The 20,114-nt window shown below is 44.3% G+C and overlaps 1 protein-coding gene across 1 annotated transcript in view; it reads right to left on the reverse strand.

Moving 5' to 3' along the window:
* Positions 1 to 20,114, reverse strand: part of TRPC5 (transient receptor potential cation channel subfamily C member 5) — a 63,961-nt gene that overhangs the window by 13,385 nt on the left and 30,462 nt on the right. The window contains exons 3-6 of the mRNA XM_065643229.1: positions 18,758 to 19,094; positions 14,024 to 14,163; positions 9,745 to 10,067; positions 5,070 to 5,265 (exon numbers count right to left, since the gene is read on the reverse strand). Coding sequence (XP_065499301.1) covers positions 5,070 to 5,265; positions 9,745 to 10,067; positions 14,024 to 14,163; positions 18,758 to 19,094 — 996 coding nt within the window. The remainder of the gene's footprint in view (positions 1 to 5,069; positions 5,266 to 9,744; positions 10,068 to 14,023; positions 14,164 to 18,757; positions 19,095 to 20,114) is intronic.

A 20,114-nucleotide genomic window follows, 5' to 3' on the forward strand; every position in this document is an offset into this window, starting at 1 on the left:
GCTGCAATGGATTTGCCTTCACTTTCAAGCAAAAATCTGCTGGGCATCCCCTGCATCCAGCCTCAGGAATCAATCCCGCTCCTCTGCAGTTGTGCTGCAGCTGCCCAGGAGGGAGCTGGAGAGCAGGGGTCCGGCGTCTCTTCACAATCTCGCACCTCTTGGGAAATGTAACAGAAATCCGCCCGTCGAAGTGTCACAAAAGGCACAGAGTAAGTTCAGGAGAATTTGTGCTTCCAATTAATTATTACTGATGACACGGATGAGCTTTGGTAGTGGAATAATTGAGATTTAGGTAATTACAGTTGCATTGTAGAATGAAGAAAAGCCTCAGGGTATTACCTGGACCCAGAACACGGGCTCTGCACGTGGGCAGTGTGGATTTTGGTGAGCTGGAGCCCCCGGGGGCCATAACACTGGGGGACAAACAGCGATACTGCATTCAGCTGGCAAACCAAAGAAGAGCCATTTAATCTCCTTTCTAGAGCTGAGTTGTTTTGCTACACCGTAAAAAGCTTCAGGAGACATTAATCCCAGCTCATATTGGCAACAAGAGTGCAACCATAATTTCATTTCCTGCTGTAAGACAGAGTTAAAAACTGAATACATTTCATACATAATTAAAATTAATGATTCTGAAATGGGGCTGGTGAGATGAGTGCTTCCTGATGCTTTACAATAGTTTAGATTTGAGTCCAGGCTTTGGAGCTGGTCTTACCTCTAAAGGGGACAATCTACCACCTCCAAACCTGCCGCATGCAGGGATTGTCAAGCTGTGTATCCTTGATAAGTTCATCGGTGTGTAAAATTCTTCCTTAGCAAAGCCACCAAGTAATAACCATGCAGGTTGTGCAAGCAGAGGGGGTGCAACATTTTTTTGACAGTCCTAAGGGTCGTAGATCACAGTGGGGAAGAGAATTTCTGCTGCTGTTATGAATTAAACTGGGGAGCAATTACTGCCATGGTGCTGAGGGAGTTCAGCTGGTACAGAAAACCAGAGGAATTTGTGTTCTGTGTAGGTCAAGAAAAGTTTGATACTACTTCCTGGGGGAAATCCAAAGTAATCTCAGAAACAATGTAATAGGGAGATGAAAAATCTTTAAATTCCTCTGTGCTTTACCTTTTAAGCTCTCTACTCTGCAAAAATGGAGAAGATTGCATGTACAACATCCCTACATTTACAGTCACAATTTCCTGAAAGTGATCACTTAGTTTTGGCTGCACATATGAACTGTTTCTGTCTACTGTACAGCTTTTGTTTTGCTATGCAAAATATTTATAATTTTCACTCTTGTCTTCCACAATATGTGCTAATCCACTCTATTTCATTCCATCATTTAAAACTGCACTCCTAGCTTGCTGTCCAATGCCCTAATTTCTCCAATCCAAACACTGGCAGCTATGTTTCAATTTGGTCATACACTCTACTTGCAGAGATACACTTAAAAAAATGAAATGTGCAGCTGTCTTTTGCAGTAACCACTGTCTGATATGAACCACCTTGAAATAAGAGACATGCAAACCAACAGGAGGATACAAAAGATAAGATACAAACTAATTTTGTAACTCAATACATACTGCTAGAGTGAAGTCATTGTTCCAACATCACACATATGCCGCGTATTACACGCTTGCAGCTGGAACACCTTCACTTTCGAGCACAGTAGTTAGAGGTAATTTTTCTCAGACCTACAGTGGTGTGACGCTATCCCTGAGGTATTAACCAGCGTTGTACGTTCCTGAAACGCCTGAGAGCTGCAAGTACTTACATCTCTCCTTCATACATCAGTGGGACGCCTGGTGCTGCTGTGCGCCGCTTATCGCTCTAACTCACCTGGAACTCAGATTATGAGTTCACAGCCCTGTGCTTTTCTTCCTGCAGATGGGCCTTAGTGGCCATTCTTCCATTGATCTTGCTTCCCGTGCTCCTGCAGCTGCAGAGCCAGAACTGTTGGTACAGTTCCAGTGACTAATTCCTGCGTGACTTCCCAGAATGTCATGGATGTGTCCATAAGGAACATGCTTTCAGAAAATACGCGTTGATTGATAATTCCCCGCAAAACGTACCTGCACCCTAGGGCACCAGAAAGGCCAAAATGCACCTGCCCCTTAGGACCCCGAGTAACACCCACTATCGCGTTGTTTTGAAAAAAACTTGCAGAAGGATTGTGTAACTGCAGCGGCAGCCAAGTGGCAATCCTGAGTAACAGCCAATGGCACAAAGTGTCCTTATCACCCACTGGTGCTTTCCTCGCTTAGGAATGATGGAGCCGCCTGGCTACTCTCGAGTTCCATTGTCCTTCCTCTTGTCATGGTGACATATTCCTCTTCTGTTCATCAGGTGATGGTATTTCTCTCATGTCTGGGAAGGTATTGAGATGAGAGACCTGGCAGTGCATAACATCCAGCTGCATTCTGTGCTGCTTGTATAGAACATTCTGGTCTTCACGTATTGAAACAGCGCAAAGCATATGGAAATGTTGGTGCACGTTTGGACTTTGTTTGCTTTGTCAAGTGAAACGGAGTGTCTCCCATAACCAGCTCTTGACAGTGGTTTGGCAAAAGAGAAAAATGGGTTGTATGAAAAAAAATCAATATTGAAACTGCTTCAGGGTACCCCTAGAAAACTGTACTTATTGAAGTCTGAAATAGCTTCATAAAAAAAAAAAAATCAAGAAAATTATGGCAGAAAAATTCTTCCCCCTGAGAGTCAGGAATCACTCAAAGCTGTGTGGAGGGTTGACTCTTTGCTTGCCTTGCTCTGCCTTCCACAGACACCCTGTGATTTCATGCCCTGTGCCTACAGCGCTTCATTAACTACCCAGCCCCAGCCCCCGTACTGGGGAGGTACAAGAAAGAGCAGCCTCTAACTTCAGCAGAAATTCATGAGTATAAGAGACAATGGAGCAAAGCTAACCTGAAGAATAACTGCTACAACTGCATTAACGTATTTGTCCCCAGAAAAAAGGAGATGAGAAAGACTGTTTGCATTGCAGCAGCGCCACTGGCTCATTAACAAGTGACATTAATTAAGATCTCCTGATGACTCCACTGCAGGGAAATCAACAAGTAGAGATGCATCAGGGATTGATGTTTAGCTCCTTTTATTTCTCTGCAGAGTCCTGCACCTGGCACAAGATTTCCTACTGATGCATTTGAGGAGATCTCCACCCCACCGCAAGAAACTCCTCCGTCCCTGGAATGCTGTTGTTCCCTGGGTATTTCATACAATAGAAATACCAGGAGGAAGAAATGCCCAGTCTAGCAAACAGGCTACTGTGATTCAGAAAGGAGTAGACCTGATCACAAGAGGTTAAAAAATGACCCACAGTTGTAAAGCTCAACATTTATTAATGAGTTTTCTTCAGGGAAGCGATTGGTGTTTGCCCTTAGAAGCCACATGAAGAAAATTTGTCAGTCTGCTCTGGACCATTCCTTCAGTTAATTGTTACGATGGGTCTCTCTAAGTCACGTGGGATTGCTTGTAATGTGTCATTGCATCGCTCAGATTCTTCAGGGAAAAGCATATACCCCAGCGAATAGCAAACACTGCTTATTCTTAGTTTGGGCTTTGTGTCAGGGACAAGCCTATTCAGTGACAATGAAGGGAAGGGAATGGGAGAGGATGGCCAAGGAGAGTATCTTTGTTTTCTGCTCTTCATTCCTGTCTCCTTGGAATGTGGGGAGTAGCACTGAACAAAGAGAAAGCACTTAAAGTGGTGAAACAGACTGATAAAGCTGCTTTTCTGCTCATTTGGAAGGTCAATGGTCCAGTTTTTCTCATACTTTTTAATGTGATAAAGATCAGATGTCCAAAAGTATCACAAATTTGACTGGATCTGTGCTCAGTTTGACTAGATAACTAAATTTAGGAGCCACTTGAGTCAGCAGATGATCAACAGCAGTTGTGATACCTCTTCAAGCAGACAACTCAATCCTCTGTGCTTTAGCCAGGAAAGGAGCTCATCCAGATACTTCCCAGAGATTTGTCCAGGAGCTTGGCAATGGAAACAGTAGGAAACCTGGTGCTGGTTTGTTTGTTTGTTTCTTTGTTTTATCCTCTGTCTTCTAGAGTAAATCCAGAGTCATCTAAAGCAGAGCAGGAAGTCTCTACTCTGCCTGTACTTCTGAGCGACCAGCTGAGGACACAAGCGACTTTCCTAACTCCTGTTTACAGATGATGTAACACTTCATTACCTCACTACCTCTAAACTCACCATGTTCGGCATCAAAACTGGAAAGTAAGTGCCCACTGGTTTATCTTAAGTACTGTGCACACAAGATTTAGCTTCCTTCCGTTCTATTTCTGTGTAGTTTACCTGAAGAGCCTGAAAACGCAGAGCCATGCTGCTTTAGTTTTCAACCTGTTGACAAATTTAATCATCAGTGTACAAATTGGCTTTTAGGTACACAGAATGAGATTACAGTAGAGAGACCGGTGTTGAACATGAAAATGAAGATACAGTTAAGTTTGAAACTGGCTGTGCAGCCAACTGGCAGCCCTGAGCTGCCTCAGCTCGGAGCCGTCTGCACTGGGGGTACTCAGGAATCTGAGATTACGGGTCTATAGAGGCAGCTGCCAAGAGACTGGCTGGTGGTACGGATGGAAATGACCTCATTCCAGTGGGAGGACCGCGGAATAAGAAATTACAGGACTGGGCTCCTGACACACATGGTTTCAAATGAGAAAATAGTAATAGGAGATAAAAAACATTCCCCCAAGTTAAAAACAAACACCAGGGAGAGAGGGAAGGCTTCCCTTTATATCCCCTCTCTGCTGTAAAGCAGATCAGCTGCTAAGGACAAGGTGATCGGTGAGGTTACTCTATAGGAGAAGACAAGGGCAGATCACAGCTGATAAGCCTTTTCCAGCTAAAAAGCGTTACAAACAGAGCAAAACCTCCTCCACAAGCATGATTCAGTGCTAGTGAGCAGAAATCCCGACTACCTGCTGTCAAAAACTGGGGGCAGCAGTCTCCAGCATTCTAGAAGATACACACTTGCTATAAGCCAAACAGATGAGGCACACGGAGAAAAATAAAAGCAAAAAGAGAGAGAATGAGATAACTTACAGCAATGAGCTGGTACGAGTTGTTCATCATGGCTATGAGCATGTTCAGCAGCACAACAAGGGAGATGACGTTGTAGGTCCCAAACATAGTGGCCCCAACAAATTCAGTGAACTCATGTCTGGCTTTCACGTTGGTGACGTAGAGATTCAGCAGACCAAACACAGACCAGAAGAGTGACTGGAGGGTCTCGAAAAGTCTGCAAAGAAAACCAGATTTTTACTTGGTTACCTGCCTCTGAGAAACAGAAAACAATGTGTGGTTCAGGCAGTGTTCAGGTGGGGAACACACGGACTTTGGGAGCCCCGGAGACACTGATTCTCCCCGGGATGCAGTTTGCACTGCAGCCAAGTGACCCAATGCATGTGAGAGCTGTGTCACATCAACATTTGCTACCTGTCCCAGAGCCCTGTCCGCATCTTTGTGAGATGCAATGAGCCCAACTGCCCTGAAGGAACCCAAGGTTCCCTTTCCCACTCTACACACATGCGAAGAACAGCCAGAATATATTCCTTCTAATTAAAATTGCCACACAGTGATGCTGCTGTTATCTATAAACTCTCCTGTTTAATCAGTGCCTGCATCATTAACATGTCTGCAGACTAAATGTTTGGAGAACCCATCCCGAAGTTCAGCATGACCGTAGTAGTTAAATAGCACACAACAACGAGGCACCGCAAGGCAGGAGAGGCGAGAAATCACCTTCACTTCCACCTTCTGCTCTAACGCAGGCCGAGAGCTTGTCCTTCCTTTGGCCACGAGTGGAGCAGGCCAGGGTGCCAAGGGCCCATCAGCAACGCAGGTGCCCAAAACTGCTGGGTGCCCAAAACTGCTGGGTGCCCAAAACTGCTGGTCCTGGGGCTGGTTTGTGCAGCAGCCCCCACCCACCCAGCCCCTACCATGCCCTCTGCAACAACTGCTCGGTAATGACTCAGATGAAAGAGACTCATCACATTAATTCAGCTCGAGAGGTTTTCTGCTTTTGAAGTCTCCCTTCCACAGATGAACTAGACCTGACCTCCCTGTGCTTTACAGCTGATGAGATCATCCCAGGTCTCCTCTTGCTTCAGCTAGAGACAAGTGACCTTTCCAATCACGTCAAAAACACAATCAGCAATCTAAATAATTGCTCTGTTTGGGCATCTTTGTTTTGGCTTTACAAAATATGGCATTTATATCATCCAAAAATGACACATGCCTGTTTAAGAGTTTCCATTTTGGCCCGAGGTCAGTAGATATTTTCAAATGTTCCTACTAGATAAATCAATACAAATAATTCAGATACTTTACTTGACATATCAGGAATCTGTTCTCCTGGCTTCTCCAGGCATCTATTCAACACGTATCCCCGTGCTTTATACAGGGATTGAGTTTCTTTATATTTTGTGGCTGTATCGTATGTTTTTCACTGGCCAAAATTATAAAGACTCTTTAAAGCAAAAATCCTTTCTTTGAAAAGTCAGACTGTTTGTTAGATTTATTAAATAAGTGTAGTGGTAAAATAAGGATTAACCAAAGAATGCTAAGCAATTCTCTGCTAGCAATGGTGGAGTGCTAGCTATCTTTTAACCTACTTTAACTATTAGCAGTAAAAGTCTTGATTAGGCTATAGGCTCCAGGGAGTCGGACATTCCTGGCATGGAGCTGAATTCAGTCTTAGAAGTGATCAGTGCATTGCTCTGAACTCACAGTATTAAGCAGGAATACATTTGGGCCCAGACTAAGGCCAAGATGTTTACACGTGGACATGAAAAAGACAGCAGTTGGTTGCTGCACAGAAGTAAGGCTGAGTTACTCTTTCCTCAGCATTTAATACCAGGCCAGAACCACAGTCTCTTTTCACTGTGTCTCAGGTGGGGCTCACATTACTTTGGAGAAGCAGCTTTAAAAAACCAGAATTTTGGAAATTGTGATTGAGAGACTATACCCTCCTGCTGAGTATATGTTGGATCTTCAGCAAGGAGAAGACTCAAAGCTCTGCCGTGCTCCACGGCAGCTTAGAGAGAGCAAATGTCCCCCTGTGCCACCGGAGCCCTCCTGACCCCTGCAGTCCCTGCAGAAATGGCCCCGGCTGTCGGCAGGACCCTGCGGTGACAACGACCAGCAGGCAGTAAGGTGTGAGCTCCCCGCCCCATCCTCCTCTTCCTCTCTTCTCCCTCCTTCAGTTACCAGAACCACAGCGATAAACATGTTTTCCAATTGTCTGCCTAAGCAGCAGACACTCTGCTTTCTAAAGGATGGGGAAGCCAAAGCATAAAACCTTAAATTATTCATGACTTCATTGCTGTCACAAAGGAATATTACTTTTCCATGATCTGTGTTTGCGACGCAGAAAATTTCCTCACCAAGAAAACATTAAACCCGTCCTTTGGGAGTAATAGGAAATAATGCACCAGTAAATAGGTGTCACATTTTAAACAAGCTGTACAAACACCAGTGGCCTCCTGCTTATTCTCCCCTTACAAAATTACATCTTATTGTGTGACTGCCTAGAAATGCTGATAGGAATGAAAGGGTACTGATTGAGAGCTTTCTACATTTATTCTTTCATTAGGGATGAACTATGAGCGAACTTGAGGTAACACCAGCTCTGACTTGAATTCGCTCCAGCCATGCCTGCTCTCCCCGGCTCAACAATATAATTTTCTCTTTTGCAGGTTGCTCGTTCTTTGCCAGTCACCCATGCTGAGCATCTGCTCAGGGGCCAAACGTCAGCTTCGACTGGGGGTGTTAATAACGACTATTTAAACTTTTAAGAACATGTTAAATAATAAATTTCTTAAGTAAGTCTCAAACAAAAAGTAACTGCAGAGCATTCTGTCCCCTGCCAGGAGACCTCAGTCCTAATGGATCCCCTCCCACTGCGATTTTCTTTTAAACAAACCTCTGCCATAAAGATTGAGCCCCCTCAATTTCCTTTCTTTGCTACATTCTCCTTGGCAGGGGGTTGAAACTGAAGGTTGGGGTGGGAGAAATTGTGGTCTGTATTTAAGCTGATCTGCACACTTTCTGTTAAGTGGTTCTGTATCATTTCTAGTTCCCAAGATCGTATACCCTCCTACAGACTTGAGGATCTTTTTTTTTTTTAATCCTGCTGACCAAACGCTCTTTTTCTTCAGTCAAATCCTGCTGTTGTTTTCTCCACTAACCTGCTGACAGTGAAACCTGTAAAACAACTGGTTTGCAATGGAGACCGCTCCAAAGCAGAATGCAGAACTGAATACATCTGTCCACCACGGCGCCAGGGAAAGGCAGGCGCTGGGCCTCAGTTCTGTGGCTTTGACCCTTCATGAGCCAGGACCAGCCGTTTAACAAACACTGTGCTTGCCAAACATTTCTCCCTCTGGCTGCTGCATCAATATGAACACAGATCAAGGAACAGTATTTGTTATTTAATTCCTTTGCAAGGGCAGCACAACACATTTCTGGGGCATGAAAAGCAATTAAAATAGAAAAAAAGACTGAAGTCTCTAATTCTGTTTTTCATTAGCACAGTGCAGTTCCATTCACTTCCTCCAGATATAGATGGGTTTAATGACAAAATTAATCAAGCCTATGGTGTTCCTGCTCCGCAGTGGAAAACCGCAGCACGTCTGGTCTACCAGGTCATGGTGCTCTCGCAAGGCTGGACTCTGTCCCACGAAACCCCCACTTGTTGGAAGGAGGGAGCCCGCGGGACAACGCTGGAGCCTTTTCTCTTCCCACCACCCAGCCATGTGGCCTCGGCCACCAGCTGCTTTCCACAACAGTGCAAAGATGTCACAAATCCTTTCTTAACCTCGAGCCTTCAGCTGAGGAAAGGTGGAGAATTTTGGGGCATTATGACAAGTTTTATTTAATTTAGCAGGAGTGGTGGACAACAGTTTTGTTTTGCTTGTTTGCAGGGCGTAGGCCTTTTTCTAGACTCTGCTTTATTTATTTCTCTTCCCATTGTGCTTTAAGTACTGTGCAAGCAGCAAGAACAATTAGGTGTGGGCTGATTATTATAATTATTTCCACTATTAGTAATTAAAACAAATACATCGGAAAGACAATTCATGTTATTTTTCAGCATGTGCTATCTCTTTCAGCCCTGCCAGCTGTCATCACAGCAATTTCCATGCCAACATCTCAGTTAAGTACCAGCATTTCCAGCAAAAAGGATTTTGCTGAGATTTTAGTCTCACCCCACTGCAAGGAAATCAAAGAAGCCTGCACGATCACGTATGCCTAAAAATGACCTAAGTGAGATTGTTGTTGTTGCTGTATCACATTATTTATTAATAGCTTTTTTTCATAGGTTTATCCCTTGTTTTCTATGCTTTGTTTAGCTTCCCTTCCATTCCTCCGGAATCAGACAAAAGAATTATTATAGCAAAAGGATACTTGCTTTCTCAAATATACCGAAATTGTACATAGTCACAATCAAATTTAAGTTGCAGGATCACGCAGGGAGACTTGTTGGTCCACAACTAAAATAATTCTCTCCCACTGCCAGACCCAAGTAAGGTCTTTCTGACAGCAAAGCTCAGCAGAATGTCTGCCCCAGTTAACTCACACCTTTCCTGCACAGTCATCCAGCGCACCTGATATTTGCAAATGAATAAATAAAGGCAGTTTCAGTGCAGTGACAACAGGAAAAAGCAGGTACGAAAGGGGATCGTGGAAGTCCACCTTAGAAACAGAAGAGATGTCTTACGTGGAGAAGGCATTGTTCTGTTTCTCACATCGGATCCCCTTGCAGTTGTTGGGTTCCTCCGAGGCACTGGTCTCATAGTAAAAATAAAGCTGGTTCAGTCCATTGGCAAAAGCCAGAAGCACCAGACAGTAGATAAAAAGGAATTTAAGGATGTCAAGCAGCATGCGTCCCAGAGAAATCTGCAGGGGTCCCAGGTGTGAATTTGCTGTAAACAGGGATATGAGACGCAAGGAACTTAAAATGTTGGATATTGCAAAGAGGGCTTCTGCAATGAGAGTCGGGTGCCACATTTCCCATTCCTCCCTTGGACGAGAACCATTGTACTGAAAGAAATAACAAGGGTATAAAAGTGAATTACATTCTAATTACTCTGAGGTAACTCCAAAGCCACACCTGCCAATACTAATGCTTCACATGTAAATACTAACCAGGTACCGGTGACACTGGAAGAACTTTTAAACTCTTAACTCTCGGCAACTGTCGGACTAACATTCGGGATTTGGGATAGAAGCTGATGATCGGGGCAGAGGCTTAGGCTTAGTGGTGCCTTCTTACGAACCCTCCCTGCTAGAGATGCCCTGATACAAATAGTTGTGGGACCAGCTTTTCTTCAGAGGCTTGTGGTATGTTGGCTGTTCTTAGCCTAAATTTAGAAAACAGGCCTTTTGAATTCTGAGTTCACTGTTTGTGGGTTCTTCAGGTCTGTGGGTTCACACACAATCTCCATCTCAACACTTAAAGGGGTTCAGACTGCCCTTTAGCAGGTTCAGGTCAGAAATTTCCGATTACCTTTTTTCTTTCTCCTCCTAAATATGACTGCACCTTCAAAACGCCGCACCCTCCAGGAAGAATGCGAGGGAGGGAGAAGGGAGGGAAGAAGGAAAGCAATGAACTATTTAGCGTAAGAAGTGGGTGTTTTCCTTCCCTACTAATCTCAAAAAAAAAAAAAGTACTAACAGCCCAGAACCAAAATGCTTTCTTCATATTAATTTTCTGATTAGTTAATTTGTCATGGTAATTTTCATATAGTTGCTAAAGCAGGGGTCGTAATTTTAGCTGAAACACTGGATACATTTGAGTGCATCCATTATAACATTAACCGGGTTTCTAATATAACTGTACAAGCGGAAGCGTTTTCTGAGCAAAGTACAGCCAGATAGCAAACAGGTAACACAACAGAGTTGGTTGTATAAATGTAGCTACTCTGGCTTAACGACACTGGCACAACAGAACGAAGTCAAAGACATTTTAACATCAAGGAATAATTGTCCTTTTAACATTTGTCTCTGCTCATTTAACATGTATAAAAAGGCAAAAATGTACTTAGATTAATGTGGCTAATAGTGTCGCCAGCGTGTTTAGGACTCCTAAAATAATTTTTATACCTTTTAAAAGGAAATGGTATTAATATCGTACTGACAGATGAGTTTGCAGGGACTTTCTATTTAAATCTGAAGGTCCAATACGTGAGCTTGCATTTTTTTCAAGGGCACAGCTAAAAGCAAGTTGGTATTTCAAACTATTCCTCTGTATGAAGGAGCCGAAACACGATACAAAGACACTCCAGCATGACCCCTGATTGCTTCTGACATGTCCAAACTGTTCTTTACTGTGTGAGCAACGTGGCCTGAGTCTATTAGCTTGGATTTGAAGATGGGTCTTAAAATATGTTGGAACAGGCAGCCACGTGAACTCTTTGCCAACAGGCAGTGGTGGGGGCTGGCTGGGATCAGGGCGCGCAGATCTGCACGGTTGTTGGTGATTCTCTTCTGCAGGATGGCTGGACACAGCAGCCCAGGGCTCTCTGCTGTGGTTCAGACTGCACCTAAAGGAACGGGAAAAGGTCTTCGGCATCTCACATCTATTTCTAAAGTGGCTTGTTAGGGTCGTATTTTGGCCCTTTATAAACTGCTGGTGTGGCCTTGCTTGGAAACCACTAGTCTGTTCAGAGCAGCCTAGCGTCATAGGTAATAGAGAAACAGAAGATTTCAGAGGTACCTAATGAAGCTGGGTACCTGGGAGGGCTGGAGCTGGTTGGGTTAGGCATCAGAAGATGAAGACGAAAGAGCAGAGATGTATACAGTACAAATAAGTTACACCAGGCAGTCACATTTACCCTCCCTCATTACGTGATAATTCAATGCAGCAAATGAAAACTGATTAAGAAAGTATTTTTACCCTATAACTGGCCTGAAGATTTCATTGATGTTGGAAAATATTTGGGCCAGGCCTTAGACCCAGTCAAATCAAGAAAAAAAAAGTCTCCATATAAAAACGAGGATGGAAAGCATTAGTGTCAGCATGCAATTTATTTTTCTGGTATTTGGCAGAAAGCTAAATGTCCATATAATGCTTTGAAGATCTAAGTGTTAGAATATGGTATATTGGCATATATACCAGCCTTTCTCAGCTCAAGGCTGTTCTATAAATAACAAAAACCTTTACAAGTCACGTTGCAAAGGATTTTTAAGCCATTATCAGCATGATAAATCCACATGTTTCAGCGCATACTGCAACCTCTTAAGTGGCACAGGTCAGGAGGGAACTTCTGTGAGCACGCTGTTTCAGAACTACTCCTACATAAGATTTTATGCACCTCTCAGAATTGTCTGACTTTGGTCCTTGCCAGGAGCAGACTTTAGATCAGCCAGGTTTAATCCGAGTGGGTCTGATCTGTACTCAAATATATTCCACTCTTTTGTGTGCTGGCATACACGTCTTTGTAGTTAGCCTGTAGTTTCTGTAGTTCTTACAGAGTATATAAACAAAGCTGTACTTCCTTTGTACGTGTGGTTTGGCTATGAGTTTAAATCTCAGTGTGTGACTGTATAAATCTATAGATGCACAACTCTTCTAGTAATTTGTGTATGAGGAGGAGAAAGAACAGGATTGTTAACATTTTAAGATTTGTTTGTGCATCTTATGATTTCCAGCATTTTTTTTTTCTGTTTTGCTCACAGCTTAAAGACCAACCTTTCAAGTCTCTAATTTCCTCATTGGTTCTGAATGCTGGGAGAAAAAAGACTTAATCTGTTCCTGCTTTGATGCTGTTACAGAGCTGCATCTTCAGGGAGAAGCAACTTAAAGCTTTTCCCTTTGAAAAACTAACTTACCACTATGCAGCCTTCTGGATTTTAAAAAGGCCCCGTAGCAGGACCGCTTGCTAAAGAGTTTTTGTATAAAAGCCTTGCCATTTTGGAGTCAATGAGCTTTGTGAATTTTTCTCCTGTTTTCCTCTCTGCCTGCATACGTGCCTGGGTGAGACTAAACAAGGTTGCTGTGGGGAAGTGCTTGTCCTGGGCTAAAAGAAGTGGTATTGCTCTGTCAGGGCAAAACCAATACGGTAGCACAGTAAAACTAGAAAACGTGTAAATGGCCGAAGAGCAGACTCCAGTTACTTCATTTACACCTGTGTCATTACACAAGCTCTAGTGAAGTTACTGCTGATTCATACCAAGAAAAGCATCAGGACAAGCAGCATAAAGAAGTTTGCAGGAGGTCATTTGTGTCTCGCTTGTGTCTTTGAAAAAAAGAGACGGAAGGAAAGTGCTTCAGGGCATCCTCTGGCTTCAAAACACGTGCATACACTAACTTGGAGCAGCAGAGGTTTATACATGTGCAAGCTGTGTTTGAGGATGAGCTCTGATGTGCATTCTTACCATAGGTGGAACATGACAGCGCAGAATCTACATGGTGTTAAAGCTCCAGCATGCTCCTTTGTCATTTCCTTGCCTATAGTTCAAAACTATATATTGAAAAGGATAAGTTGACTCCTTTATTTCAGATGGAAACTCTCGCTAGCAGGCTTACTTTTCTTTGTGGCCTTTTCACAAACTTCTGATCAGTTATCCACAGATCTGTAGGACTACAGATTATAAATCTTGGCTGTAGGTGTTTTCAGATAACCCTATTCTTGTTTTTCTTACTGTTTTATTTAAAAAAACAAATTTTCACTATTTCTAGTATTGTTGGAAGAGGTCCAGTGTCAGCATGGAAAATAAAACGTATCTTTGGCAACCGAGTAGCTACAAAACGGACAGCAAGTGGGGAAACTTCTACCCAATGCCCAAAGAATCTACTTCAGTCTTAATCAAAGAGTCAGGATGAGGACGATCATTCTCTAAACAAACTAATAAGCTTTCCAAGTGAATTTTCAAAACTGGATTGCTTGAAAAGCAGCTATTCTCTTTGGTCTGTAATTTTGATCTTGACAGTTTCTACCCGCTTTACTACAGTTCTCACAAGCAAGTTGCAAATTCCCTCTCCCAAGTTACTGTACCTTGACGTAGGCAACAATTTTAAGGGAGATAGTTGCAAGATAGAGGGAGTTCATTGCAAAATCCATCAGATTCCACCAGTCATGTACGTACTCATTGAATCCACCATCCCACATTTCTTTGATTTCTCCCCAGATAAAACCTGTAGAAAGCAAGAGAGTCCATTGTCATGATGAGGTATTATTTGCCATTAGAGCACTGTGTATATCTGATGTAATAAAAGAAAATTCTAAATTAACAGCTTTGAAAAACAATGTCTCATCCCTCCTCTGATTATGAGGCATTTTACAACTCTGTGGGAACTGTAATCTAGAGAGATGTGACAAAGACCCAAATTTCCTATCCGGAGCTCCAGAGATGCACACGAGGATACGGCTTGAAACATGTGTTACTTAAAACTAGTATGCATGGATTGGCTCAGTTGAAATTTTTTCTAAGCGAATAAACTATTTAAGCAACTGTATTTGGTATAGTTTCTAATAGACTGTCTGCTCTCATAGAAACTATAGGTAATTCATTGCTCAGCTGCACAGCACCGATTTTTCCTTTCTCTGCAGAACATGCGACAGCAGTACCAGCTTCTGCGTGCCAGAACATCTCCTCCCTGACCTGGAAACATCACACCGAAGAAAGAAGAAGTGAATTCATCCTCTGTGCTCAGTCACTGCATTTATGCGTCTTGCTGCACAAAAAGCCCACGGGGATGGTTGGTGAAAAAAGGCAGGACTCAGCATGAAAAAGGGCCCTGCAGCCCGGCATCGCGTCTCTGCAGTGACTCACCTCCTGTCAAATATGGCTGTGGGGTTTGCGAGGTGAATATTTCTTCCCGAGGATATGGCCAGAGCCCATCATCTCAGCTCTGAAATGCCTCCTGGTAATAACTTCTGGCATTTGCCAACCCTCCCTATACCTCCTTGCAGCCGGAGGGGTGAGGGGCAGCTTCCCAAGTTCATTACCGGACTGCTGAACTCACCTGCCATACGATCCTAATTTTAAGTAACGTATATGTACTTTATTGTAGTGCTGTTTAAGTATTTTTGAGAGTCTAATTCTCATGAAAAAGCAAATGGCAGCTAGGCTCCTTCATCACCTACGCGACTCCGAGAACGCCTTTAGAGCCCGCAGATATTTTGAATTACCCAGTTTAGAACATTATCTTTGAATGAAGACCTGAACAGTGTGAAAAGAAAAACAAACCGACAAAATACACCTCCAGGTGCATCACCAAATTAGTTACCCAAATTGCTACCCATACCTAACCACAGGATACTGCAGTAGGCACTGAAATGCTACTTGCAACTCAAGTTTCTAGGACCTGGAAGTTCAATCTGAAGAGCAAATGATGTTGAAATGAACTGCTGCAAACATCCAAATGTCAATCTCAGCTCTTCAGCTGCTTGCCAGCAGGTCAGTGGTCAGGCAAGCATAATGTCAAGGCCAATAAGGTAATTTTATTACAGTTGCCTCCAAATCTTTGCACTTACACACAAATCAATGGCAAGGAGCCTGTTGAAGAACTCATGCACTATATTTATAGAGAGTTATCATTGCTGGTTACTATAGTTACAGCAATGCTGTCTGTGCCTGTTCTCTCTCTCTTTTTATAGGGGAAGATATTTCTTAAATAATAATCTTTAATCTGGTGAAACTGTTCTAATTTCCCCATTTAATAAATAGTCCCACAACATCCCTATTTATCTGAAACAAAGGAACTCAAAGAGCAGACAGCTGTAAGACGTGATTTTGAAGGGGTTCTTTTTAATGGATTATCCTTTCATCTGCAAATCAATTTTGCTGAAATGCCTACCGTTTCCCTCAATTTTAATCATGAAAGTAAGGATAAAGTGAAGAGATCACCTAAGCTCAGGAAATATATTTAACCTTCTCAGCTTATTCTGATGCTTCTACCAACACATGCATTTCAATGCCATAAATCAGTTTAATAAGATGATGAGGCTTGAGTTACCATTTGTGAGTTGTGGTAGAGCTATGCAAGAAGCTAAGTGCCCTGGGTCACGATGGGAACGCGGTTTGTGAACCTGTTGGCAACTCTTACTTTCTTTCCTCATTTTCCAATTTTAGGTTTGGCTTGGTTAGTTCCGCACAGAACCAGCCTGATCTAGAGCCAGCAGAGACACAAGGAGCTGGGGCCCAGTGTCACCGCGAGAGGAGCCAGCAGGGAACACAGAGGAGAACCCTGGAGAAGCACTGAGGAGCTGTAAGGAGCTCCAGAGATGGAGGTTTGTGTGAGATGGCCTCACGAAGCATCACGGTGGCTTTCCAGGCCACTGACTCCTACTGGAGAGTCGCAATTCATTGCCACCTGTCCCCTGGGGTTTTGCACGGACATGACCTGGGCCGGAGGAGAGCTAGAAAGGTGTGGAAACCACAGCCCGCGGGCAGGCCTCCCAGTAAGGAACCAGCTCACCCTGGTGCTACATGTTAAAAGCACAGCAAGGGAGATGAGACCTTAATTAGAGGAGAGCTCATGCTCCTAATGGAGTCCACAGGTTTTCACTTGCTGTTGTGCTGGCGCTTAGTTTTAAAGGGTAAATTCTTCTCTCTCATCAGAAATACATCCAACTCCGCTGCTCTGCTCTTCTCCCCCAGCCCATCTCTCCCGCTCAGCCGTACAGCCTGCCCTCAGCAACACAGACACCTCCTTCGCTTCACAGTTGTGGTTGCCAAAGCCAGACTGGAGTAAGAGCCTCATGTTTAACCTGATAATAAATACTCCCTTCTTCTCCTATTGGTATTAGAGCTCTAGCTATTGATTTGGTCAGTGTTTATCAGCACAGAGGCATATGGCAGACTGAGATTTATCTTCCCTTTTCTGCCTTCCCGTAGGGTACTGCGAGTCTGGGAGCCCAGGAATAACCAGGGCTGGTACCCGCGCAGCGGCTCCGGGAGCAGATCGGCGAGAAGGCAACAGGAGAGGCAGCTCTGGGCACTGCCTCCTGCCACGGACCGGCCACAGAACGAGGCCAGCCTGAGAAGTGACCCAGGAGCGAATTCCTAACCTGTTCCTCACACCAAGCATGGCAGAAGCAGGGAGAGAGCTGTGTCTGCTGCAGTTTACTCAGGGTCATGTCTAAAGGCATGTCAGATGGCAACAAGAACAGCAGAAAAGCCCTGGGCCAACAGGATCTGTTGTTCCAGAAGGAGCCCAGCTGTTCCATGCGGTTATGAAGCCGGCTGCCAAATCTCTTCACATGCTGATGATGCTGAGATCAGGAATGAGTCTCCGCACAGTTGCCATGGGTGCGAGTCAGGCGACTGTGGCTCAGGCATTTCAATGAATCATAGACCGTCCTGAGCTGGAAGGGACCCACGAGCATCATCGAGTCCAACTCCTGTCCCTGCACAGGATAACCCCCAAATTCACACACAGAATCACAGAATCACAGAATGTTAGGGATTGGAAGGGACCTCAAAAGATCATCTAGTCCAATCCCCCTGCCAGAGCAGGAAAACTTAGGTGAGGTTACACAGGAAGGCGTCCAGGCGGGTTTTGAATGTCTCCAGAGAAGGAGAATCCACAACCTCCCTGGGCAGCCTGTTCCAGTGCTCTGTCACCCTCACTGAGAAGAAGTTTCTTCTCACATTTAAGTGGAACCTCTTGTGTTCCAGCTTGAACCCATTACCCCTTGTCTTACTGTTGGTTGTCACTGAGAAGAGCCTAGCTCCATCCTCGTGACACCCGCCCTTTATATATTTATAAACATTAATGAGGTCACCCCTCAGTCTCCTCTTTTGCAAGCTAAAGAGACCCAGCTCCCTCAGCCTTTCCTCATAAGGGAGATGCTCCACTCCCTTAATCATCTTTGTGGCCCTGCGCTGGACTCTCTCCAGCAGTTCCCTGTCCTTCTTGAACTGAGGGGCCCAGAACTGGACACAATATTCCAGATGAGGTCTCACCAGGGCAGAGTAGAGGGGAAGGAGAACCTCTCTGGACCTACTAACCACCCCCCTTCTAATACACCCCAGGATGCCATTGGCCTTCTTGGCCACAAGGGCACAGTGCTGGCTCATGGTCATCCTGCTGTCCACCAGGACCCCCAGGTCTCTTTCCCCTACACTGCTCTCTAATAGGTCATTCCCCAACCTGTACTGGAACCTGGGGTTGTTCCTGCCCAGATGCAAGACTCTACATTTCCCCTTGTTATATTTCATTAAATTTTTCCCCGCCCAACTCTCTAGCCTGTCCAGATCTCGCTGGATGGCAGCACAGCCTTCTGGCGTGTCAGCCACTCCTCCCAGCTTGGTGTCATCAGCAAACTTGCTGATAGTACACTCAATTCCCTCATCCAAGTCATTGATGAATATATTGAACAGTATTGGTCCCAGAACTGACCCTTGAGGCACTCCACTAGATACAGGCCTCCAACCAGACTCCGCCCCATTGATCACAACTCTCTGGCTTCTCTCCTTCAGCCAGTTTGCAGTCCACCTCACTACCCGATCATCCAGTCCACACTTCCTCAGTTTTGCCGTGAGGATGCTGTGGGAGACGGTGTCAAATGCTTTGCTGAAGTCAAGGTAGACCACATCCACTGCTCTGCCATCGTCAATCCACCTTGTTACGTCTTCATAAAAGGCTATGAGGTTGGTCAAACACGACTTCCCCTTGGTGAAGCCATGTTGACTGTCCCTGATGACCCTCTTATCCTTGATATGTCTTAAGATGGCACCAAGGATAAGGTGTTCCATCACACATTTTTGTGTTTCTGATTTACCTAGAACCCAGGGCAGGATCATCCACTCCACGATGGTGGGAGGTGGTCCCTGCATGTGGAGGTCGGTCCTGACGATGTGCTGCGACGCCAGCAAGAGCATGAAGAGGAAGGTTAGGTAAGAGCCCGTGTGGCAGATAAACTTTATAAATGGCTTTTTAATGAACAGTCCCAGCCTGCTCTTCGGTGCAATCAGATACGCCACGGATAGCACGGGAAATAGCAGTCCGATGGTGACACAGGTCAGGAGTTTCACTGCCCAGTGTTTCCGCCTCCATCCTGGAAAACCGTCATACCAAAGTGTTGCTAGTAGCTGCTGGCAGTTTGGCTGAGCAACAAACTGAGGAGGAAAACAAGAGAAAGATTATTACTGACTGGTACTTCACATGCACTCCCTCTCACGTATGTGTTAGAGCCCACACAGCCCCTCATGTTAAGTTTGGGGCTGGCTGTGGGGTGGGAAAGCATAATTTAGAGACAGACGGAAGAAAGGAGGGAGGTTTCACTCTTATTTTTGTACACGGGATTTAAGATTTCTGCTATGAGGTCTTTTCTATTTGAAGCATCCTTACGGAGATCAGTCACTCACCACACATGAAGCCTTGTGCAAAAGTGATACAACGAAAATTACTACGAGCTTTTTCTCTTCCCGTGTGTTTCTGTTTCAGCAAGTTTCTTCTGTTTCAGGTTTTGACTGTCTCAAACAAATCGCTGTCAGTGTCTTTAAGAAGTGACTAAAAGATGGGACAGTTCAGCCAGGTGACGTCTGCTGGGAAGCAGGACAGCACGTTTGTGAATGCGCCTTGCTGGTGAGGAACAGGGCAGTCGTAAAATGTAAGGCACTAAGCAGCAGCAAAAAGAAACCTTTGATGACAGTACCCAAAGTGACACTTGAAAATTTACTTTCACTCTGTAAAAAATAGCATTATGATGGTGATTTAGTGCATCTCAGTGACTCCATACCAGACATGCTCGGGTTGCAACTACTTCAGACTGTTTTAATACCTAACAGCCCTTGGAATTCCACACTCAAGCCAAAATATTTCTGATCTATGCCAGAAGACTTTATCTTCCTGATAATACCTGGACAGACCCATGGTTTTCAAAACTTTTCAGACCCATAGCTAATTAGAGAGGCCTGCAAGACCAAGACAACTGTGTATTTCTTTATGTAATTGATTTCTAATCCATCTTAATGAAGTTATACTTCTGATCTACTGAATTCAGATTTCTCTTTGAGCTCTGCAAGTTCAAAAGAAAATCTCAAAAATCTCAACTATTCTTTTGAGGTTGCCCGTTCCACTTATTTTGCTGTAATTAAATCAGAAAATCTGTCCTAGCGTGGATACAGTTATCGATA

Source organism: Caloenas nicobarica, chromosome 12, assembly GCF_036013445.1.
Source record: "Caloenas nicobarica isolate bCalNic1 chromosome 12, bCalNic1.hap1, whole genome shotgun sequence".
NCBI lineage: Eukaryota > Metazoa > Chordata > Aves > Columbiformes > Columbidae > Caloenas > Caloenas nicobarica.